At 42.2% G+C, this 26,298-nt stretch overlaps 1 protein-coding gene across 2 annotated transcripts in view; it reads right to left on the bottom strand.

The window, feature by feature from the left end:
- Window positions 1–26,298, bottom strand: part of gpr179 (G protein-coupled receptor 179) — an 83,990-nt gene that overhangs the window by 49,840 nt on the left and 7,852 nt on the right. For both annotated transcript variants that reach the window (XM_048560315.2, XM_048560314.2), the window contains exon 2: window positions 14,239–14,347. In XM_048560315.2, coding sequence (XP_048416272.2) covers window positions 14,239–14,347 — 109 coding nt within the window. The remainder of the gene's footprint in view (window positions 1–14,238; window positions 14,348–26,298) is intronic.

The raw sequence follows: 26,298 nt of genomic DNA on the forward strand, positions 1-26,298 counted from the left end.
AATGATTCCCTGACAAGGAGGCAGGAATAAAACAAAACAATAAGCACTAATCCAGCTGTTAAAACTTCAGCAATAAAGAAACTGACGCTTTGCTTGTGTATAATTTAGCACATAATACTGTCTGCACTAATTCACATTTAATGGTCTTCATATTAACCTGCATCACTGCATTCAGGAAGAAATTAATTGAAAGGAAAGTCCCGATGCCATAATTCATAATCAGGGAGAAATTAAGAGAAATTAATTACTGCAATATTCCGCAATCAGCTATTTGTTTACCTCAGTATAGCAAACAGTAGTAATGATGATATAACAGGATAGTAAAGCACAGAAAGAGGCCATTCAACCTGATGTTTGAAAGAGCAAGTTAATTCCATTCCTGTGATCTTCCAAAAACCCTGCAAGTTTTCCTCAATTATTATCAGCTGCCACTATTGGAACTCTTCTCACTGGCTTTTCAGGCTGTGCAATAGCAGATGGCTCCAGTGAAATGATCTCTAATACACTCCTGTTCATTTTATTTTTAACTGACCTCTTCCCATGGAGACTGTCACTGGGCCTGAGCAGAGTTCAATGCCCTGTCTCAGTGCAAGCCTGGTGGGTGAGCTGATTAGACAATGAAGGGTACCAGGTCTGAACACCATCTTATTCATTCAAAATAATCAAACAGTCATCACTGAGATAACAAAGTGTGGAGCTGGATGAACAGAGCAGGCCAAGCAGCATCTCAGGAGCATAAAAGTTGACGTTTCAGGCCTAGGCCCTTCATCAGAAAAGTCATCACTGGTGGCTATCAGGTACAGTCAGTTTGACTGAAGCTTCTCCCCTCCTATCTCAGTAGCAGAAAGGATAATACTAGTTCTCCTGAAACCTTGCAGACTAAGATTAAAAGGCAAAGGCTTCCTTTGACACAATGCAGGACATCGATCAATGGGGATGCTTCTGTCCAATTTTCATCCAACTTCCTATTAATTGTAACCAAGATATTCAGAATCCATCTTATTTGTAATCATGTTCACCAACTTAAAACTTCATTTCTATGGAGCCTCTCAAAATTACAGGGGGTCCTAAAGCATTTTAAAGCCAATAAAGTATGCTATTATCAAAGTACATTCCCTACCGTACTGTTGAAAGACTGCACACAGCAAGCTTTCAGAAATATTACACAATATGACCAGAGAATCATTTCATGATGTAAAAATGCCAGCAGAATTCCCTGTCATTCTTTAAGTAGTGTTCTGAGATCTTTCACATCCAACTAATTTGGGAAGATGTAGCCTCAGTATAATGCCTCACCCAAATGACAGTACCTCTAAATATGTAGAGATAGTGAAAACTGCTGATGCTGGAGTCAGAGGTAACACGGTGTGGAGTTGGGTGAACACAGCAGGTCAGGCAACATCAGAGGAGCAGGAAAACTGACGTTTCAGACTGGGTCCTGACCTGAAGCATCAGCTTTCCTGCTCCTCTGATGCTGCTTGACCTGTTGTGTTCCTCGAGCACCACACTCCGTTACCTCTAAATATGCAGTTTTCTTTCAGTATTGCACTAAATGTTAGCTTGATTGTGTGCTCAAACATCTGGAATGGAACTTGAACTAACCTGACCTAATTGGGCCAGGTAGCTTGGTTTTGTACCGTAAAATTCAATATAAATAATTAGGAGTGAGATTAATCCTATTAGGTAATTAATAAAGCAGATTATTTCAGATCAGTTGGGTGTCACTGAAACTGAATATAAAGAACTTTGAAATGTAATTTATTTGACTCTTCATGTCTTGAATAAATAATTCTCCAACATGGAACTCTCCTCATGTCTTAAAATTGGTAAATAACATACCAGATAGAGTAAGAATCTATACAGACCAAATTGTCTCATGTTCACTGGTCACTTTGTGCTGTTTCCTGACGCTCTTCATTCCAGAGTACTTGAGGAAGTGGCCCCAAAAATAGCAGATGCATTGGTGATCATTTTCAAGCATTCTGTAGACTCTGGAAGAGTTCCAATGAACTGGAGGGTAGCTAATCTAACACCTCTTTTTGAAGAAGGAGGGAGTGAGAAGTTGGGGAATTATAGGCCAGTTAGCCTGACAATGATGGTGGGGAAATGCTGGAGTCAATTATTAAGGATGTAAAAGCTGAGTATTTGGAAAGTGATGACAGGATTGGTCCAAGTCAGCATGGATTCACTAAAGGGAAATCAGGCTCGACAAATCTTCTGGAATTTTTTGAGGATGTGACCAGCAGAGTGGACAAGAATGAATCAGTAGATGCTGTGTATCCGCACTTTCAAACGGCTTTTGTCAAGATCCCACACAAGAGAGGGTGCAGATCCATGGTCTCTCGAGACTGATGGATGCCGCAACCAACCAACCAACATAAGAGATATGTAAGGATAATTAAAGCTCACAGTTTCCGAGGTAATGTATTAACATGGATAGAGAACTGTTTGGCAGTTGGGAAGGACAGATTTCGAATAAATGGGTCCTTTTCAGAGTGGCAGGCTGTGGCGAATGGGGTGCCACAGGGTTCAGTGCTGGCACCTGATTTGGACGCAGGAATTGAATGCAATATCTCCAAATCTGCAGATGACACTAAGCTGCCTGTGCCTTGCTTGATTGATTTATTGTCGCCTGTACTGAAGTACAGTGAAAAGCTTTGTTTATGAGCGGTACAGGCAGATGATAGTAAGCAAGGATGTACAGATCAAAGACAGAGGCATACAGGTTACATTACACAGGGGATGCACTAGGCGAGATCAATGTTAGCAAGATCAGTGCAATTTGAGGCGAGAGAGTCCATTCATCAGTCTGAAAACGTCCGGGAAGAAGCTGTTCTTGAATCTGTTCATGTGTGTGTTCAGGCTTCTGTATCTTCTGCCTGATGGAGGAGCTTGTAGGAGGTTGTTACCAGGGCGCGGTGGGCCTTTGATGATGTTGGCAACCTTTCTGCAGTGGCAAAACATGGAGACCATGGATGGAAGGTTGGCTTGTGTGACGGTCTGGGCTGTGCACACCACTTTCTGTAGTTTCTTACGCTCCTGGGCAGTTACTATACCAGGCCATTATGTACCCTGTCAGCATGCTTTCAACAGTTCATCTGTAGAAGTAGGTGAGGGACCTTATGGACATGCCAAGTTTCCTGAGCCACCTGGGGAATAACAAGCATTGTTGTGCCTTCTTGCCTGTTGCATCTATGTGGGAGGTCCAGGATAGTAAATTGGTTATTGTCATTCCAAAGAACTTGATGCTCACCTCCCTCTCAACCTCAGTTCTGTTGATGTAGATGGGGGCATGTTCTCGTCCTTTCTTTCTGAAGTCAATGATCAGTTCTTTAGTTCTGTTGATGTTGAGCAGAGGTGGCAGTGTGTGATGTGAGGAGGATGCTAAAAGGCTGTAGGGTGACCCGGACTGACTGGCTGAGTGGGCAAATACAATATAACGTGGATAAATGTGAGGTTATCCACTTTGGTCGCAAAAACAGGAAGGCAAATTATTATCTGAATGGTAGCAGTTTAGGAAAGGGTGAGGTGCAATGCGACCTGGATGGTGGAACAGTCACCGAAGGTTGGTGTGCAGGTGCAGCAGGCAGTGAGGAAAGCTATCAGAGTAAAGATGTCTTGCTGCAGTTATACAGGGCCTTGGTGAGGCCACACCTTGAATATTGTGTGCAGTTTTGGCCTCCTAGTCTGAGGAAGGACTTTCTCATTACTAAGGGAGGCCAACAATGGTTAATTAGACTGATTTGGGGATGGCAGGCTAACATATGAGGAAAGACTGGATCAGCTGGGCTTATACTCACTAGCATTTAGAAGAATGAAGGGAATTTCATAGAAACATATAAAATCCTGATGGGACTGGACATGTTCCCAGTGTTGGGGGAGCCTAGAATTAGGGATCACAGTCTAAGAATAAGGGGTAAGCCATTCAGGACTGAGATGAGGAAGAATTTCTTCACTCAGCGTGTTGTGAATCTGTGGAATTCTCCGCCACAGGAAGTTGTTGGGGCCAGTCCATTAGATATATTCAGGAGGAAACTGGAAGGGGCCCTTGTGGTTAAAGGGATCAAATGGGATATTGAGATTGCATGATCAGCCATGAATAGTGGCGCAGGCTCAAGGAGCCAAGTGACCTGCTCCTGTACCTATTTTCTATGTTTCCTCAAAGTGAAAGTAAAGCTGCTACAATTAGCCTCTGATGAAGGGTCTAGGCCCGAAACATCAGCTTTTGTGCTCCTGAGATGCTGCTTGGCCTACTGTGTTCATCCAGCTCCACACTTTGTTATCTTGGATTCTCCAGCATCTGCAGCTCCCATTATCTCTGATCACAATTAGCCTCATCACCTTGAAGTGTAAATATGACCGAAGATCCTGATTGTTATTCAGTGACTGCTCTGGGAAGAGCTAGCAATGGAGATAATGAGCGTTTGGCTCACCTGCGATGGTGACTAATGGTTTGATATCTTGCTACTCACTGTCTACTCTCATGGATGAAGAATATTCAAAAAGATATTTTCTTGAGATGAACGGGGTGGAAAATGCAGTAGAATGGGAGAAAAGTTGCAGAGGCCATTCGAGCTTTACTGTAAAAAACAGAATTTCAGAATGACTTCATGAAAAACTACCAAAAACCGAATAACAAAACTTTACAATCACCACAGACTAATGATTGCTTGTGGAGGTAGTTGATCATATTCACACATTTTCAGATTCACTCTTGCTTTCAGCTAATTGAGAATTCAGTCTTTAAAGCGACATAGTAAGTGTAAGATAACAAGGTGGAGAGCTGGATGAACACAGCAGGCCAAGGAGCATCAGAGGACCAGGAAGGCTGACATTTCGGGTAATGCCTTTGTAGTAATAAAATCTGTCAAAGTATTGGATAATCCTCAGCCTCCACCTCAAACTATAATAACCAACGTGATTAAAAGAAACCTTATGCATTTTGTTGTTATCATCTTGAGTACTCCCAATCTGTGAATCCCACTCTCAGCCACTCAGAGAATGTGTCAGACAGTAACCCTGGGCATTTTTGCATCCATTTCAAATGGGTTCTTACCACGCCAAAACAGTGTTGAGGATTAGGAGCTGCAGGCTGGCAAGTGGAGTAGACTTTACATCCAAATTCTCTGACTTTATTGAATGGTAGAACAAGCCCAAGGGACCATACAGCTTTGGCCTGGTCCTAAGCCTTTGTTCCTGAATTAAACAGTTTACTTCAGATGAAAAGCTTATTAATCTGAAATGGTTGGACTGTTTAAATGAAACAAAGCGCTGTGCATACAGGAAATCTGAAACAAAACCAGAAACTCAGCAGGTTTGGCAGCATCAGAGGAGAGAAAAACGGTTAATGTTTGGAATCCAGTGCCCCTTCGCCAGCAGTGGTGAGTTGCCTTTCCAAACGGCTGCAGTCTCAGGGCACAGGGACACCGACAATGCTTTAGGGAGGAGTTCCAGGATGTTGACCCAACAACATGGAGAAATGTGGAAACTTTTCCAAGTCAGGATGGTGAGTGGCTTGGAGGAAAAGTTGGAGATAGTGGTGCTCTCCGATACCTACGGCTTTTGTCCTTCTAGATGGAAATGGCCACAGGTTTGGAAGGTGCTGTCTAATCGTCCTTGGAGAATTTCTGCAGTGCATCTTGCTACTACTGAGCTTTGGTGGTGGTGGGAGTGGATGTGGCACGAACAAAGCAAGCTGGTTTGTCTTGCATGGTGTTAAGCTTCTTCAGTGTTTTCAGAGCTGCATTCACCCAGGTGACTGAGACAGTACACTATCACACTCCTGATTTATATCTTGATGGTGAACAAGCTTCGGGAAGTCAGGAAGTGAATTACTTACTGTGATATGCCTTGTCAACATAGATTCCCTTCAATGCTGAAGCAGGCTGTTTGGCCCATCGTGTCCACACTGACCCTCTGAAGAACATCTCATCCAAGCCCACTCCCCTACACTAACACCCTGTGTTTCACATGACTAATCCACCTGGCCTGCACACCCCTGGACCTTATGGGCAATTTAGCATGGCCAATCCATCTAACCTGCACTTCTTTGGACTGTGGGAGGAAACCGGAGCACCTGGAGGAAATGGACACTGACACGGAGAAAATGTGCAAAATCTACAGAGACAGTTGCCCAGAGGCTGGAATCGAGCCCAGGTTCCTGGCATTGTGAGGCAGCAGTGCTAATCACTGAGCCACGATCCTGCTCTTATGACCTGCTCTTGTAACTATGGTTTGTATGTGTCGATTCCAGTTCAAATTCCAATGAATGGCAACCCTCAAGATGTTGATGGTGGGGGAATTCTGTGCTGATGATGCCATTGAATGTCAAGTGACAATGGTTAGATTCCCTCTTGGGAGGTCTCATTGTCTGGTATTTGTGTGGCATGAATGTCAGTTGTTAGCCCATAACTGAATTTTGTCTGATCTTCCTGCATTCTGGCATGGACTGCTTCAGTATCTGAAGAGTTGTGAATGTACAATGGTCAGCACCAATCCATCAAAATCCCCACTTCTGATCTGCTGGAGGGAATGTCATTGAAGATGATGTTTGGGCTGAGGTCACTACCCTGAGGGACTCTTGCAGAGATGTCCTGGAGCTGAGCTGGCTGCCCTCCAACAACCACAACCATCTTTCTATGCATCAGGTATGACTCCAACCGGAAAGTTTTCTCCAATTCCCATTGACTCAATTTTTGCTTGGGTTCCTAGATGTCACATTCAGTCAAATACTACCTTAATGTCAAGGACAGCCAGGTTTACCTCACTAATTGCAAATACGCTCTCTCTGTATCAAGATGGACAATTGTCAACATTTTCTATTCAGTCAATTCTTCTCATTTTCCTACTAAATAGAATACAAGCTGTCAAAACCTCCTAGTTCTTGTAATGCTGTTACTTCATTTCGGTTTAAAGTTTGCTGTACACTTGGATTGTAATGTTTCTCTATGTCATAGGTGCTATCTAAATGCAAGTTGTTGTTGGAAAGAAAATGAGATAATAGAAAGTTTCAAATAATACAGGTAACAGCTTCTGTTCACAAAAATCTTTCAAAATCCTGACCACTGCAATCTGGAATTAAGTGTCAATTACTTGAAGCATTGCCATGCAGTTATGAGGGAGAATCTGTAAATTCCATACTCACTAGCATGGCTTTATTGCTGTCTCTCATTGCTGACATTCAAAGCATCAAATTAGACCTGAACATTAATTGAAATATTTACTCCCAAGCTCTCCTGTTCAAAAGACAATTAGTGCACTTAAAATATTTCAGCATGCTGTGGGACTGCCTTGAAATTGCTTCCATTCTTTAAAAAACCACTCCATTTGCTGGATTCTCCTCTCCCTGTAATTTGCCTGAAATGATTGGTTTGTAACACCAATTCTAGCAAAATAAAAGGTGTGAGAATGAGCTAGGAAATTGGTTTCGTACTTTGTGCTAAAAGTGATGAATAGAGTCAAACATAACTGGAAGAATTGGTTTTCACTGAAGTACAATTCTACTGATCGCCATGAATGCAGTGCACATATGCTGACCGAAAGGGAAATAGTTTCTCTTGACAGCTGTATTTGCATAGTAATTGCACAGGAGCTTGGAATTATTTATTGATGAAGGGCTTTTCATTCTGAGTTTTGCTGTTTTTAAGTTTCGTTGGGTGATGTGGGGGAGTGGTGAGAAATTTGAGAGAATCATGTGAGAATTGGAGTGAGGCCTTTCACAACATTGTGAACAATGAGTTGCATTTTCCAAAGCAATTCCAGATGTTGAGACTAGATTCTCACTCGAGAATGGCAAGTGGCCTATTAACAGGAACCATTGCGCATTACCAATTAATCCAGCCTTGTTAATACATAGTTTGCTATCCCACCACCTGCTAGGTAGCAACTTAGATGGTGAAAATTTCCAACCTGGTGACTCCAGCTCACCAGCCGTTCCTCCAGACCTCCATTCCAAATGCTGGGCAATGATAGCTCAGGGCACACTCCATGGGCAGCAACTGTGTGCACCCACAGACACTGACATCTGCCTCGCCACACCATCTCAGACCCACTCACAGTAGGATTCCGCACTATAATGCTGCACAATGACACCTCTCGTTGCAATGCTGCATTGACTTGATAGAGATGTACCAAATGTTCAGAGGTATAGATAGAGTGGACAGCCAGAGACTTTTTCCTTGGGTGGAGGTAGCTATTACGAGGGGGAATAGTTTTAAAATGAGTGGAGGTAGATATAGGGGAGACGTCAGAGGTAGGTTCTTTACTCAGAGAGTGATCTGGGAGTGGAATGCATTGCCGGAGAGGGTAGTGGAATCGGCCTCATTGGGGCATTTAAGTGGCCATTACATAGGCATATGGATGATAGTATAAGGTAGGGGTGGAGGTTAGATAGACCTTGGGTTTAGGGTAAAAATTCGGCACAATATTGTGGGCCGAAGGGCCTGTACTGTTCTATGTTCTAGTTCTAATGCTGCTGCAAGGACACTGTGACAGGGACAGGCTCCCAGCATACACACTTGATCAGACTGTCTCAGGCCTACTCCCTTACTTTCATAGGGCTTGCTTGCTTAGCACTGACCTGGATATTTACAGCATCATTGCCTTGCTTTGCCTTTTATTGCTTTGCTCCCTTAGCCGCGTTTTAAAGACCAACAGCACTTTTTATTTGTTCACAGAATGCGCGTGTCACTGAGAGGGAGCATTTATTTCCCATCCCTAATTGCCCAGAGGGCAGTTCAGTGTCAACCACGTTGCTGTGGGTCTGGTGTCACATGTGGGCCAGACCAGGTAAAGATGGCAGCTTCCTTCCCTAAAGGACATTGGTGAACAAGATGGGTTTTTCCGACAATTGACAATGGATTCATGGTCATTGTCAGGCTCCTGATTCCAGATTTTTAAAAAAAAAATTGAATTCAGATTCCACCATCTTCCATGCCTCTTCATCAGAAAGCTCTCTGATGAAGGGTCTAGGCCCGAAACGTCAGCTTTTGTGCTCCTGAGATGCTGCTTGGCCTGCTGTGTTCATCCAGCCTCACATTTTATTATCTTGGAATTCTCCAGCATCTGCAGTTCCCATTATCTCTCTCTCCACCATCTTCCATGGTGGGATTTGAACCTGGGTTCCCTGGAATGATATCTGGGTCACTGGATCAACAGTCCAGTGCTAATACCACAAGGCCATTGCCTCCCCCTTACTGCTGACCTGCCTTACTATTTAGTGCAGATGCAAAGCCAGGCATAGAATCCCCACAGTGTGGAAACAGACCCTTCAGCCCAACAAGTCCACACTGACACTCAGAGCATTCCACCCCAACCCATTTACCTAATCTACACATCCCTGAACACTATGGGCAATTGAGCATGGCCGATCTGCCCAACCTGCGCACATCTGTGGACTGTGGGAGGAAACCGGAGCACCCGGAGGAAGCCCATGCGGACACAGGGAGAACATACAAACTCCACACAGTCGCCCGAGGGTGGAATTGAACCCGGGTCCCTGGAGCTGTGAGGCTGCAGTGCTAACCACTGAGCCACCGTGCCATGGTCAGTGGTGATCACTCAAGGGGTGAACATGTAGCAGGAAGGCACAGTGCTGCGTCAGTCTCATACCAGCACCCTGTGCCAACAACTTACACAGCAAACACACTGCATAGGTTTCATCCAAATGGCCATGTTTCACAAAGAAACGGGAGTAGTCCTCATGCATGTCAAGGTGGGGGCAGTTCTTAGTTGAGGGTGGGGTTTGGGGGGTATGTGGTATGGGGCCATAGTGAACCCTGTGCAGTCAGTCAGGGCTAGTGTCACCTTGGGTTGGTCAGGGTCAGGGATTCAGGGAATGGACCACAGTCAATCCTGCAGCTCCAGCCAGAGGAGTAACAGATCATTAGTCAGGAAGATCCAAAGTGATTGGTCATGAATCTGGTCCGTCAGGGCTAGCAGTGAGTGGTGGTGTAGAGCACAGTCAAATCTTGGGAGTCATAGAGTTATAGAGTCATACCACTTGGAACCAGACCCATCAGTCCAACTCCTCCACATTGACTATACATCCCAAACAGCATTTGGCCCATGTCCCTCTAAACTCTACCTATTCTTATACCCATTTTACAGTTGTACCAGCCTCCACCACTTCCCCTGGCAGCTCATTCCATACACACACCAAGATAATAAAATGTGAGGCTGGATGAACACAGCAGGCCAAGCAGCATCTCAGGAGCACAAAAGCTGACATTTCGGGCCTAGACCCTTCATCGGAGAGCTCTCTGATGAAGGGTCTAGGCCCGAAACGTCAGCTTTTGTGCTCCTGAGATGCTGCTTGGCCTGCTGTGTTCATCCAGCCTCACATTTTATTATCTTGGATTCTCCAGCATCTGCAGTTCCCATTATCTCTTCCATACACACACCACCCTGTTTGTGAAAAAGTTATTTCTCAGGTCCTCACCAGAATGAATGTCAGGAGCTTACAGTGCAAATGTTTTTAGTGTTTGTAAATAAAGCTTTTTTTTTAATGTGACTGAGGTCTTCCTGTGGGAGATGGTCCACATCGAACAGTGGTACAATGCCAGGCTACTGTGGACATAGGGGAACGAGAGGCAATGATTTGGAGAGGATTGTACGAGGAGATGTGGCGATAAACTGTGTGGTACGTTGCTGAAACTGTGATTGGCGTAGGAATGTATCGCTGTTGGTCTGAGGAAGTGTCAACCATGTGACCTGGGTCATGGGAAACATTGGCTCGTAGCTGCTGTGCCAATACGTTGGCAGTGAGGGACCTCTCCAGATTGCCAATACTCAACCAGGACCAGGGCTGGGGTTTGAGGATGGCACCAGGAATGTCAATATATCCCAGGATATCCTGGGGCAGAGGTGAGAACTTCCAGCTACCACAAGTGAGGGAAATGGGCTAGCACTGGACAAGAAGAATGCCATTTGGGCAGAGTAGCAGTTAATGAGGCAAGTTTGAGGACGATAGTGTGAGAAAATATGTAGGCGTCTCTGGAGAGAGCCCTTCTGTGGAACTGTGAAACTGTGAAAATCACGCTTTGCCAAAATGTGATATAATTTAGCTCACTGTGCCAGAGTTTCACTGGGTTTAAGAATTAGGATTTGAGTCTCAGAGTTCGAAACAAGATTATAATTAGAGGCTGTTTGGAAAACTCTTCCAAAATGCTACAAGATTCAAGGACACAGTCTGTCAGGCAACTAAAAAACTGCCCCAGAATTCAGATTTCTTTCCTATTAACGTATGCAGGTCTCCGATTCATTCTGCCTCTGCAGGTGATGTCAGGCTGCCAGCTGCATCGTACTGAACCTGGGGAGGTTATACTATTAAAACTCTTCATGCAACTGCCTGCTGCATTTTAATTTCTTTCCTGCTTCCCTGAGGACCTGGTGATGTGTCAAGCTGCCATTTTCGTCATCTTGTTATTAATGAGGTTCTTGACATCACTGAAACGTGTCCTGGCTCTCTCATTCCCTACTCACTTACATTCTCCATCTTGAAACCAACAGCCAACAATTTATGTTTCTGCAATTGCAACTACAGCAGCTTTGTTTAGGAGTATTTAACCATTGTTTTGGATCCCCACCAGGTTCTCTTCCAGATTTTGCTGAAGATGTTGACTCTTGCAAAGGCTCAATTGCCCCCAAGTGATGTATCATTATGCCTTAGTCTCTGATAGTAAGAGTCAACCATTAAATGAAAGAATCAGGACTAGTGGATTCATTTGAGGAGGATTCAGGAGGGAACAGGAGCAGGAAACGTGGTTGAATTTTTTTCCTACCCTTTTCTGACTGAGCAATAGGGGCCAGATGGGGAAAATGAATAATTTCTCAACCCCTTTCCCTAATACAGTAGCAGAGTTCGTTCAATCTAGGGAAGGTTACCAACCATGGAAGAATTGTCCTCGTGTCTCCAGGAATGAGAGATTCCGCTTCCCAATTGGCCACAGGAGGATGATGTGTGTCTAGCAGAGGAACTAATGGCAGGAGCTTGGGACAGAGCTGTTTGAAGCAAGAAGTCATGTGATCAAACCTCCAGAGCTGCACACAAGCAGAGATAGTAAACCCAGTTGAGAGAGTGTAAATTGGGAAATTGCTGCTTTGATTCTTTTTTTCCATTAAATTTAGTGCATTCAATCTTGTCAGATTCTTTTCTGAACTGAAACTCTGAGCAAGTTCACTGGTCGAGGAGGCCCACATTCCCTGAATGAAGAAAAAATTCATTGTCATTTCACAGCTCAGTTCCTACAAATGTGTTTTTGCAATATTCCAGAATGTTCCCAGCCTCAGGTTCTACCTGAAGCATTGCTGAATGCAATGTTATAATAAGGTGAGTAACATTGAATAGACAAGGTCGCAATGGCAAATTAGGCTAATTTTCTGCAGGCTGGAATGTTAAGTTTGTGAATAATTTCTGTTTATGAAAGGAATTTATTCTGTTAGTCAAATGGAAAGACAGGGCAGGGGGAAGGTGATCCTTTATTTCAGAACAGCTTTATCAGAGAAAAGAAGTATTTTTATGAAAATGATCTTTGACATTTAAAATAAAACAGCTTCAGAGTGAATTTTAAAACAGGGTTTTGTTTTATTCATGGGCTTGAATTCCCTTTACTATCTGGGAATTCTGTACATTCTGTCGAAGAACATCAAACATCCCCTGGCATTGTTGCAAGGTGACACAAGGGCCCTCACAATGGGCACCAAGAGCTTGCATTTATATAGCACCTTTAAGTATTGCAGTATTTTGGTGCTTCATGGGAGTTAGCACCAAAATTTGACTGAGCCCAAATAAGGAGATATTTGGTCAGCTGCCAAAAGTTAGATCAGAGGGTTAGACATAGATGAGGACAGTCTAAAGGAGGAGAGTCAGAGCAGTCATTGGATATTCCAAAGTTTAAGACCAAGATAGCTTAAGGCATAGCCACCGATGGCTAGACAAGGACTGCCAGGAATGCTGACAAAGCTACACATGGAAGAACATAAAATTCTCAAAGAGTTTTAGGATAGGCAAAGGCTATACAGGAATGTAAATTCAGTAATGAGAATACTTAAATTGAGACTGTCCGTAAGCACATCAAACCCAACAATCATTGAAGATATCTGTGCTCCTCCCCATGTTTTGACCTCTTGTATTTAAGGGGAGGTGCTGGCTGAGTCATGTTATTGCTAGACTACTAATCCAGTGACCCTGGTAATGTTCTGGGGACCTGGGTTCAAATCCTGCCATGGTAGTTGGTGGGATTTGAATTCAATAAATTCCTGGAATTAAAAATCTAATGATGACTATGAAACCATTGTCAGGAAAAAACCCTCTGGTTCACTGCGTCCTTTAGGGGAGAATCTATTGGCCTACACGTGACTCCAGAAACACAGCAATATGGTTGACACTTAACTGCCCTCTGGGCAATAAAAGCTAGCCTAGTTACATTTTGTGAATGAAATGAAAACAAACTTCCCTGATTTAAATCACTTCAAATCATTAGCCATGCCTTCAGCTACCAAGTCTCTAACTTTTAAAATTTCAGTCTTAATCCCTCTTCACCTGTACATTACCCATATTTCCTTTCAAGATGTTCCTTAGAATAGCTCTGACCAAGATTCAATCACATGTGTGAAACTAGACAATACATGTTATCTTTCAATTAAACCATGGGGTGTTTCCCAGCAACAAGCCTAGATACCACTTTCCCCACAGAAATGACCAGGAACAAGCATCCCGTTTAATTCTAATTTTCTCCTTTCTTAGCACAGGAGACACAGAGGGCAATTGTAGATTTTCCATTGCTACCATAAGACATAGGAGCAGAAATTAGGCCATTCGGCCCATTGAGTCTGCTCCACCATTCAATCATGGCTGGTAAGTTCCTCACCCCATTCTCCCGCTTTCTCCCCGTAACCCTTGATCTCCTTGATAATCAAGAACCTATCCATCTCAGTCTTTAATGCACTCAATGACTGTCCATTGTCCAGATCGTGCATTGCTACCTGGGCTGAAATCTGCTCATGTGACACAAATTGTACCCAAGGTTAGTGAAAATTTGTTCCATAAAGAATAGTGCATTGACCAAATAAGCATTGAAACAAACTATTAATATAACCTTTAAAATAATCTTAATCTGTACAATGATAAATCTAATGTTTTGGAGTGAATTTTTTTTTCCTTTAACCAATGGTCAGACTGTCTGAATAGCCATAAAACCATGAGGTCTCCATACCCAGCTTTCTATCAACTATCCTTACCTCTGTGCTGTTTACATCACACTGATGGGAATCTGCAAACCAAGTATCTTCGGTTGAGCACTGGTCAATATCCATACTCTGCAGGTTAACATCCATTCGGATCACTCCTCTGAAATAGGAGAAAAGCAAGTACGTATATAAAGGCAAACATTTAAATTCTTGGTTTAAAAAAATTACAGAATTGTTACAGCACAGAAGAAGTCTATTCAACTTATCTTGTACGTGTCAGCTCTCTGAGTGAACAATTCACTTAAAGTGATTCTCCTACCTTCTCCCATGACTCTGTGCATCCTCCCTTTTAAAGGTAATAATCCAATTTCCACTACAACTTGAATGTCTCAATGGAACCAACCTTCACCCTATGCTCAGACAATGCATCTCAATCTTAATAATAATATTTGGCCAATTTGCTAGTCTACATTCTTTTGTCAATTATCTTATATTGGTGATCCTTGTTCTAGATCCTTCCAACAATGAAGACAGTTTCTCCACCGTTAACAAAAAAAGACCAAAGACCTGCGGATGCTGGAAATCAGAAACCAAAACAGTCCTGAAGAAGGACATGAAATGCTAACTTTGTTTTCTCTCCACAGAGATGTTGCCAGAATGCCAAGCTTTCCCAACAGTTTCTGTTTTAGTATCTCCGTATTTACTTTGCCCGTAACACTCATGATTTTAATGCTTCTATCAAATCTCCTCCAAATCTTCTCTTCTCCAAGGAAAACAGTCCTCCTGTTAATAGTATCCAAGCAGGCTGGTAAGATAGAAACAATGAAACAGTTTTTTTTGTATAGAGAATCAATTGTTCAGTCTTACATCTCTCATTCAGCGTGACCAGTGTCCCAGCTGTTTCCTATTCTTGTGTGTTCAGACAGTTAATACCCGTTGCCTGTTTATCTTAAGCTTAACAAAGAAATGATCAAACCTTAACAATTGATGGACAAGACATTAACGCAGAAACAAAAGCAGAAGTTGCTGGAAAAGCTCAGCAGGTCTGGCAGCATCTGTGCAGAAAAATCAGAGTTAACGTTTCGGGACCAGTGAACCTCAGAATTGAGGGAGGGTCACCGGACCCAAAACGTTCAATTTGATTTCTCTTCACAGATGCTGCCAGACCTGCTGAGCTTTTCCAGCAACTTCTGATTTTGTTTCTGATTTGCAACATCTGCATTTATTTCATTTTTAAAGACATTTACTCCTCTAACCCATTTACAAATTTGATATCCCTGGAATCATTCTTGTGAGGATAAAAGGGGAATTAAAACATTTGCAGAGTTTTGTAGAAGAGTACTGAACTTAAAACATTAACTCTGCCTTCTCTCTCCAAGATGCTGCCAGACCTGCTGAATTTCTGCAGTAACTTTTTGGTTTTGTATCACTGAATGACATATGATGTTGTTGCTGTTTCTGGCAGTTTGCTGTGGAAAACAATTGCTCTTTCTTAATAATCTGTAGGATATCACACCTACGAGGTCAGCTGTCTCATATAAAAGATGAAAGCAATGCAGAAAGTATTACTGTAGAATAGTGTGTGGGAACAGGAACATTCAGAGAGGATGCAAAATGATTAAAAACATTTAGAAAGAAAAGGAACAGATAAAGGAGCAGAGAAATCAACACTTTATAAATTAAAAAAGGATTTTCTACAGAACCAATCATGGAAATGTGTTCCTGTTAAAAAGTAATTATTGATTTTCATAGCATTTTTAATGTGAAGGACAATGTAAACAGATCAGAGATTGCAAAGGGATTTGAATTGCCTGGAGTTAATGTTGCAGAGAAGTAGATAGACGTGATGAATAAGTACATGAATTGGAACAGAAAGAATGACAAGACATTGTGGCTGAGGCTAATGAAGAGTGAAATGGATTGTGATGAATATTTTACTCTAGTGAACATGGGCCAGTTGTAGCCATCAGGCATTTTTCTCTGGTATTTCTTTTCGATTCTTCAATGATGTATTACTTTAGTCTCTAGCAAATCCTATCTACAGCTTTGATCACTTATCTTAGACATTTTCCTGACTGATCCTTTTTAAAAATTCATTCACAAGCTGTGAGTGTCGCTGGCTGGGCCAGCCTTTATTGCCCATCCTTAATTGCCCTTCAGAAGGTGCTGGTGAACTGCTGCAGTCATAGAATCATACAGGACTGAAGAGACTGTTTGGACCATCAAGTCTGTGACGACAAAAAGCTACTCTCAATGTACACTAGTCCCACTTTCCAGCCCTTGGCTCATAGCCTTCAATGTTATGACCTTTCGAGTGCTCATTCAAATACTTTTTAAGGGTTGTGAGGTTTCCGGCCTTAGCTCTCTTGCCAGGCAGCACATTGCAGATTCCCACCACCCTCTAGGTGAAAATTTATTTCCTCAAATCCCCTCCAAACCTCCTGCCTTTCCCTTTGAAATGATGCTCCTTGTTATTGATCCTTTGCCTAAAGGGGAACAGCTACTTTTTACCTTGCCTCTCATAATCTTACATACCTCAGTCAGGCCCCTCTCAGTTTTCTCTGCTCTAAAGAATAAAAAAAGAGCTTATCCAGCCTCCCTGCAGTATTAAACTGCTTCATTCCCCGGCAACATCCTGGTGAATGTCCTCTGCAACCCCTCCAGTGCAGTCACATCCTTCCTGTAGTGAGGTGACCAGAAGTCCACACAGTACTCCAGCTGTGGCCTGACCAAAGTCCGATATACCTCCAGTGTAACCTCCCTGCTCTTATAATCACTGGCTTGACTGATAAAGGCATGTGTTCCGTACACCACCTAAACCATCCTATTTACCTGATCTGCTGCCTCCAGGGATTTGCTGACAAAATCCCACGACCCCTCTGTTCCTCTGAGCTTCCTAGTGTCCTGCCATTCAATGAGTACGCTGTTTTTTGTCACTTCTTCCAAATGAGCAGCACCTCGCACTTATCAGGGTTAAATTCCATTTGCTACTGATCTGCATGTCTGACCAATCCATCCACATCTTTTTGTAACTAAGACCTTCTTCCTCAGCCTTTCATCGTGTCAGCCACAGATTTACTTATCAGACCCTCTCCCACATTTTGTTTCATGTCACTTACATATACTGTGAGGTATAGGGCCATCAATAATGCTATTAGGGAAGGAATTCCAGGACTTTGACAGTAAGGAATGGTGAAATATTTTCAAAGCGGCATGATATGTGGCTTGGAGGGGCAGTTTGCAGGTAGTGGTGTTCTTGTCTATGTTCTGCCCTTGCCCTTCTAGAGGGTGGAGGTCAGTGTTTGGAAGGTGCTATAAAACAGCTTCCTCAACGAACAGCAGTTTTGGCTTCGGGATAACAAGGTGTAGAGCTGGATGAGCTCAGCAGGCCAAGCAGCATCAGAGGAGCAGGAAAGCTGACGTTTCAGGTCTGGACCCTTCTTCAGAAATAAGAGTCCAGACCTGAAATTTCAACTTTCCTGCTCCTCTGATGCTGCTTGGCCTGCTGTGTTCATCCAGCTCTACACCTTGTTATCTCAGATTCTCCAGCATCTGCAGTTCCTACTATCTCTGAATCAGTTTTAGCTTTGACCTGCTTTCAAATTCCCACAGTTTGAGGCACTTATCTCTTGATTATTACCTGGGGTGATACTGAGCATTTGGGAAAGAATACTCCCTCTTCCTTCTTTTTCAAACAACTAGATGAGAAAGCTAAATGTCTGTCATGGGTTTCCCCACCCGCAGCACTCCTGCCAATCCTGCCATCCCTTTGTGATCTGTTAGAGTGCAGTTGAACCTGAAGAATTAATTTGGTCTGCGCAGGCACACACATAGTTTCGTTCTACAGGGGCTAGCCTCTAGGCTCCTCACTGGTGCTGCAGTGCAGGCTGGAGGAAACCCTCACAGTTTCTTCAATGACTTCTTTCCTCCAAACACCCCATTCAATCCAGGAGATTCCCCTTCCCTGACATTTCATTGTTGTTAAACTTAAAATGTATTGAAGTATTGAGAGTTAACAGCCCCCTATTCTCCATTAACTCCTCCTCCATTCAGGGAAGGCTGATGCCTGTTTTACTCAGTCTCCAGAGACTCCTTAAATATCACTGGAACCAATAAGAGATCTTACATTTGGATTTACACAAAGTGACACTGCAAAACTGGAGGTTTTGGAGTAATTTTGGCACAATTTCCAGCCCATTCACAAGATTCAAGCTGCCCTTTCGTAAACAACTGCAAGCCAGACGTTCCAATGGTCTTAATTAAAAATGTAATTTTAATTACACTGTTAATTAGGAAACCAGTATAGGAATTTGTTTACAAATTTGACTGCATGTTATGAAAGTTGTCATCTACAACGTGATTTATATAATTAATGTGAATCTAATAATGTACTAATTACACAGCAAACAAATGAACACTTTTGGCAGAGGACTCTGTGCTCTTTATAAATCTCCAGAAGCACATCTCTCTCACATCATTTACTGCTTCGCACCAACATGTTCATTCATCTCTCTGTGTTGTAATTTTTGTTTCTGCTTTTTGACAAATCAGAATTTTTGTTAATTGGGCATTGACAATATTCCCCGCATATCTGTGTGACTTTGTGGTGACTGACAGTGAGCTGTTTGAAATGAATGGGCATCACGGATGGGCCCTGTTGTGTTCTCACATATGCAGTTTTCATCAAGCATCACTGAAAAGAAGTGATAAGTACAAATCCTGATTGGAAACACCCAAACCTTAGCAAGGGCTCATAAAAGAAAGCAATATCATTTTTAAAGCCAGACTTGTGATATCTAGACACTCCTCACAACATTAGTAATGTATAATCTCACACACAACCAAGTAATAATGATGGAATAAGCTCATTACTAAATGATCAATAAAGGGGGAGAAACACTGTGTGCTTGTGCCTCTTCGATTATTGTCCTGGGTTTGTTCTCTTGCCCTGCAATGTCCTGGTGAGCAATCTTCAATTCCTGGAGACTTGAGGACAATCCAGGGGAATTGCCACTTCTACCTATCACTGGGTGGAACTTTGGATCAGTGCCCAATATTGACAGGACCCTCGGTCAAACAGAGCAGGCTTTTTGTTTTTACTTAAATAGAAGCAATGAGCAGGATTGTTTGGAAAAAGCAGGTGATTGAGACAAAATGAAAATGCTCAGTGAGGTGGATCTGGGTCAAATGGATTCACTCTGCACCTTAATACTTCTATGGTTTTATGATTTGAAGTCAAATTTTGTCTCAGAGCACCTCTGTGAAGCAGCTTGGGAGGTTTGATTATGTTAGTCTTACTATATAAATACAAATTGTTATTGTCACCAACTTTAGCTGCTGTGTTTTCTGAAGCTCATTTTATAACCAATGGATCCTGGATAAACCAACTGGAAGCCAGACTGTTGTTTTATCTTCGTGTGAAAGTAAGACGCTACAGATATTGGAAAACTGAAAATGTTGCAAGTGCTCAGCTGCTTTGGCAGCATCTGTGGAGAAAAACCGAGTCAGCATTTCAGTTTAATGTGATCTTTAATCAGAAATCTGTCTCTCTCCACCCGCCTGACCTCCTGAGGCATCTTTTTCTTTCTTTTTTATATACTTGTCTTCATGCAATGTTTGTTAAACTTTGAGCAATGGTTTTGCAAAGCCTATATATAGTTGAAATGTCAGGACGTTCATGAAATGATCAGCTGTGATCATATTGAGTGGTGGAGGAGGCTTAAAGGGCCAAATGAACTACTCTTGGTCCAGTTGTCTACTTGGAGTGTTGTGTGGAGTTTTGGTCTCCTTATCTGAGGTAGGATGTTCTGGCTGTGGAGGGAGTGCAACAAAGATTTACTAGACCGATTCTTGGGATGGCAGAACTGACATATGAAGACAGACTGGATCAGTTAGGAGTACATTCACTGGAGTTTAGAAGAATGAAAGGAATTTCACACAAATCTATAAAAGTCTAATGGGCCTGGACATTATAAATGCAAGAAGGATGTTTCTGAAGACCAGAGAGTCCAGAACTGGGGGTGACAGACGAAGGGTATGGCGTAGGCCATTTCGGACCAAGATGAGGAGACATGTCTTCACCCAGAGATTGATGAACTTGTGGAATTCTCTACCACAGAAAATGACTGATGTCGTAAGATTGTATGTTTTCAAGAAGGAATTAGGTATAGTTCTTCGGGGTAAAGGGAATGAGGAGAACACAGGAACAGAGTAATGAGTTGGATGATCAACCATGATCATATCAAATGGCACAGCAGGCTCAAAGAGCTGAATGGCCCACTCCTGATTTGATTCTGTATGTTTCTACATCACTGTCTCTCCTGGTACAGCACTGGGATAAGAGGCCTGTACCGCTGGTGTGTCGATGTCCACCTGGAACCGGGGAGTTGGTGCCCATAGACACATTGATAGTCTATTCCTCCTCCTCTTGCCTGGCTCGCTCAGCCAAGGTCCCCAGCCAGGCTACAGCAGAAAGTGCAGTGCTGAGTGGGACAGTGAACGGATGCTAGCATTTCCTTCTTCAATATTTGTGGGATGTGGAATCTCCATGACAATACTGGGCAGTATATACTGCATGTTTACTCAATGAACATTCAGGGAGATGCACATTGTAGAAGCTTCGGTCATTCTTGAGTTAATGCAGCAAGCAGATACCTGTGGGGGTCACAAGCAATAACTGAATGGTTGGTGTGTGGGACACCTGCACTTATAGCAGCTGTAATTGCAGCCTTGAAGGATGGGCAACCCAGAGTAAAGCTGCATCATCTTAAAATTACAACTGTGCAGACAATTTCCTCATCAATCCACTCAGCAATGTTACTACACACCCATGGAGCTGGTAGGGCTTGAAATCTGATCCTGCCTGAGAGGTAGGGACATTATCAGTGTGCCACAAGAGACCCCTACAGCTGTGTGAGAGTGAAATCAAGAATCACTTTCTCAAAGGCAGTACAAACCTGGAAAAGCTGAGGTTGCTAGCATCAATATAAATATTTAAGATTGAGATCAACAGATGTTGTCAGGGAAAGAGTTGGAAGTAAGGATCAGGTATGAGTTGTAATACATACAAAATACACATGCAATAATCACTGCATTTCAGTGGTTTCAGCACATTCTTTGATCAATATTTCAAACAAAAGAATGAAACATAAAAAAAGTTTGCTCCTGGAGTAATGATGCATGTTAACACCTAACTTAATTAGAAGGCGTGATCTATGACTGTGTGGCGTGATGAATGAAAATTTATAATTGCTAGTTAAACCATCTTGTTACAGCAACTGTGAAAGCAATATGTGGAAAATCCATGATTAGATCCGTAACAATACCACAAGGAAAGCCACTGGGATGTCAATGTTTACCACTCTCTGTATAATATTCAGCAACAGTTGGGTTGTGCATGTTTTTCTTTCACTTTGCAAAGACATGCTTCCTTTTATCTTTTAAAATTTATTTTTAATTCATTGTGTATAATCTCCACTCCCCTTCTCATCTTGGTATAATTTAAATGGGTCAGCTACCAGTTGAAGTTGCCAATGGGGCTATATAGACGAAGATTTTCCTTAGCTCACAGTCTAAGCTCCCATGAGGAGCATAGCCCTTTAGCAACATTCCCTGTAAGCTGTGTATATCTGCCCAAGACCTGGAATGCACCGCACAGGCCTTAATCCATGTTGTCTATCACCCCGACCAAAAAGAGGAATTCCAAAAGCAGTTCACAACCAATCTGGAAAATCCCCACTCACCCAACTCAATTTCTGGACAAATAAGGTCATCTGGAATCATCCGTTGTAGCCAGTCCAAAAAAAAAGATGAAGTTAGTAAGGTATACAGTTCAGTCTGTGCATGATGCATGAAGAGTATTACAGGGTATGCTGTATCCATTACAATAGATTATGGTGTTGGAATTGATATTGGTTATTGAACAGTCAATTCTGAGATTCTTGGCTTTGCAGGTTGATTGAAATTCTTTTGTCCTAGTTCCTTTTGATAGTGGCTGGCTAACAGCACTCAGTGGGTGGAAGTATTTCCCTTATTTACCTACAATGCAGGGGTAGTTAGTGGCTATTTTGAAAGCTTTAACCTTCTTAACACATCAGTTCATGCTGTAGAATATCAGGCTACTAGTACACACAGGCCAGGGTTGAAGCTGGTTTATAACTTTTTTTTGTACATACCTGGAAAGGTGCAACACAAAACTTGTCTGAAACTGCCCTTCTCAATTGAAATCTAACTACGGCCCCTGCTCTGTCTTTCTCTATGTCATAAAAGTTCAACTTTATCAATTTTTATTAATTAACTCTCAGGTAGTTTACTTTCTTACTTAACTTAAGAAACAGACTTTTTTTGGAAATGATATTTGAGCTCACTGTTCAAAATGACTTTCTGATCTTTGTTAGTACAACAAGTCACCTGCACAGAAATAAAAATTAGAGTTGGTTTGTCCTTAACTTTTGAATCCAAGTTTCCAAATAATTCGAATGATAAAATGTTACAAACATTTGTCACAGTTGAAAGCTAATTTGTGTATTTGGCACATTTCAGCATTTCCTTTTCCTCCCCAGCAGCCTCCCCTCTGCATCATGACAATAACTATACTCTAAAATTAATTAGTGTAAAAGTCCTTCATTCCTTTTTAAGTGACATCGTAAGCAGATATTTAAATGCAAGTTATATTTGCTGTTTTTAAAATAAGTGTCTTGAGGATAAATAACCTTTAAATCACAGGTATTAATGTGATCATTTTCAAATCTATACTGTAGCACATTTTACACTTGATTTTTTAACTTTTATTTTTTACTTTTAAAACCAGTTGTTCAAAAATGTAATTGCGCATTGAAATTTCTACAGAGAGGCAATAATAATCAATGGATTCAAAGAGAAATTTGCATTTTTATAGCATCTTTTATGACCTCAGTACTTTACAGTTATTGAAGCACTTTTGCAATGTTTTAATGCGTGGCATGTAATACATACACAGCAAGCTCCACCAACTTAAACGTTAAAAATGACTAGAAAATTTATGACAGTGATAATGGTTGAAGATTAAACACTGTCCCAGGTCACTAAAGGACCTGTCCTGCTCTTCTTCTAATATTGCCATGTAAACCATTACACCAACCTAAGAGAGCAAATAGGGTCCCCGTTAACACCTTGGGGATATCATGTCGAGATTACACAGGACATTGGTGAGGCTTTTTCTGAAGTACTGTGTACAGTTCTGGTCACCCTGTTATAGGAAGAATATTATTAAACTGGAGAGAGTTCAGAAAAGATTTACCAGAATGTTGTGAGGACTGGAAGGTTTGAGATATAAAAATAGACAGGAAGGACTGGGATAATAAAGTGTGAAGCTGGATGAACACAGCAGGCCAACTGTGTTCATCCAGTTTCACACTTTATTATCTCAGATTCTCCAGCATCTGCGGTTCCCATTATGTCAGGAAGGACAGGGACTTTTTTCACTGGAGCATGGGAGGTTGAGGGGTAACCTGCAGAGGTTTGTAAAATCATGAAGGGCATAGGTAATGTGAATAGCAGGGGTCTTTTTCCTCAGGTTCAAAACTAGGGGGCACATTTTTAAAGTGAGTGGAGAAAGATTTAAGAAGAACATGAGGGGCAACTGTTTTTACACAGTTCATTCGTGTGGATTGAACTGCCAGAGAAAGTGGTAGATGTAGGCGCAGTTACAATGTTTAAAAGATATTGGGACAGGTACATGAATAGGAAGGATTTGGAGGGATATGGGGCCGGTGCAGGCAGGTGGGAGTAGGCTAGTTTGGAAACATGGTTGACATGGACCGGTTGGACCGAAGAGTCCGTTTCCATGCCGTGTGGCTCTATGACTCTACCTGAAAGACTGAACATTTAATATTGCAGCATTCCCTCAGTTCTACACCAAGTATATCAGTCTTAATGTTGTCCTCAAATCACTGGAGTGATCCTTGAAACCAATGATTTTGTGCTCAGAAATAAGAGTGCTGCTGGCTGAGCTACACTTGATATATTAAACAACACAAATGGATGCTCCATTTGAATAAGCAAAACAAAATCAGTCTCTGTTACAACTGTGGTTTGAAATTCTCAATGGATGTGAGAAAAACACGTGAGTTGAAGGTGTACTGTCTCGATATCCCCTGCCGCTTCAGATCAGAAGACATTGATATTGAATTTGCGAGTGTAGAGTTGGTCAATGATACAGAGCGTTTGTTAAAAATTCATGTATGAGATGCGGGCAGCACTGGCCTGGCCAGCATTTATTGCCTGTCCCTCATTGCCCCCGGAGGGTGGTGGTGAGCTGCCTTCTTGAACGCTACAGTCCATGTGCTATAGGTAGACCTACAATGCTGTTTAAACCCACAATTATGTCTTGCTAACTTTCCTCATTGTCTTGTGGAAACAACAATAAGGAACATCACTGAAGTGGATCAAATAAAAGCCGGATTGGATCAAGGTCTTGGATTGGCTGCAGGGGATATTTATTAGAATGGTACAAGGATGAAGGAATCCAGCTATTAAAGAGAATGAAGAAATTGGGATTGTTCTCTTTAGACCAGAGGTAGCTAAGGGGAGCAAAAACAGCAATTGCTGGAAAAGCTCAGCAAGTCTAGCAGCATTTGTGAGGAACAAAAAAGGGTTAACATTTTGGGTCCGATGTTTTTCTTCACAGATTGTGCCAGACCTGCTGAGCTTTTCCAGCAACAAGCTTGGTCTCTTTTCATTGGAGAAAAGGAGGAGGACAGGGGACCTAATTGAGGTATACAAGATAATGAGAGGCATAGATAGAGTTGATAGCCAGAGACTATTTCCCAGGGCAGAAATGGCTAGCACGAGAGGTCATAGTTTTAAGCTGGTTGGTGGAAGGTATAGAGGGGATGTCAGAGGCGGGTTCTTTACACAGAGAGTTGTGAGAGCATGGAATGCGTTGCCAGCAGCAGTTGTGGAAGCAAGGTCATTGGGGTCATTTAAGAGACTGCCGGACATGCATATGGTCACAGAAATTTGAGGGTGCATACATGAGGATCAATGATCAGCACAACACTGTGGGCTGAAGGGCCTGTTCTGTGCTGTACTGTTCTATGTTCTATGTTCTATGTTCTATGTTCTAACTGTTTTTGTTCCTGTTTTACAGCATCCACAATTCTTTCGATTTTTATATAACTAAAGGGAGTTTTAATAAGAGGTTTTAAAATGCATGCAGGGCTTTGTTGGGGTAAATTGGGAGAAACCATTTTCCACTGAGGGTTGATACCAGAGGAAACAAATATGGGATTCTTGGCAAAGAACACAAGGCACAATGAAGAGAATTATGTTCCCACAGCAAGTTTGGGTGTGCAATGCATTGCCCGAGTGGCATTGAGAGTAGGTTTAATCACACATTTTAAAAGGAATTTCAAATGTACTTCAGAATGATAAATTTGCCAAGCTTTAGGAATATATTGAGGGATTAGGATTAATTGGAAAGTTATTTCAAAGACTTGGCACAGGTGCAATGGGCTAAATAGATTACTTCTCTACTCTGTGATTGCATTCTACACTCAGGGCTGCTAAAAGATGACTGCAAGTTCTAACTCCAATAAAGAGCACATTTTTACACCTCATGGATTAGTCTGCTTCCTTTCCACGTGTATCAAATTGCACTTCAGCAGTTGTACCTGTGTCATAGTCAGACAAAATGCAATAATCCATTCTTGTTCATCAGCAATGGGTTGATCCCATTCAAAGACAAATACATAAGCCTCTAGGGACTAACAAAATATGAGAATAGATCCGTATACTAGCTACAAGATGCTCTGCAGAGATTCACAAAGAAACTATCTTCCAAACTCACAACCACTGCCACCTAGAAGGATACACAGGAATACAAACACCTGCAAGATCCCTCCAAGTCACACACCATCCTAACTTGGAAATATATAGCTGTCCCTTCACTGTCACTGGAACTCCCTGAGGGTCTACCCACACTAAACGGATTGCAGCAGTTCAAGAAGGCAGCTCACCATCACCTTCTCAAGAGCAATTAAAGATTGACTTGATTGAGGTGTACAAAATGATCAGAGGTATAGGCAGAGTGGACAGCCAGAGACTTTTTTCTAGCGTGGAAGTAGCTATTAC

Source organism: Stegostoma tigrinum, chromosome 31 (assembly GCF_030684315.1).
Source record: "Stegostoma tigrinum isolate sSteTig4 chromosome 31, sSteTig4.hap1, whole genome shotgun sequence".
Taxonomy (NCBI): Eukaryota; Metazoa; Chordata; class Chondrichthyes; order Orectolobiformes; family Stegostomatidae; genus Stegostoma; species Stegostoma tigrinum.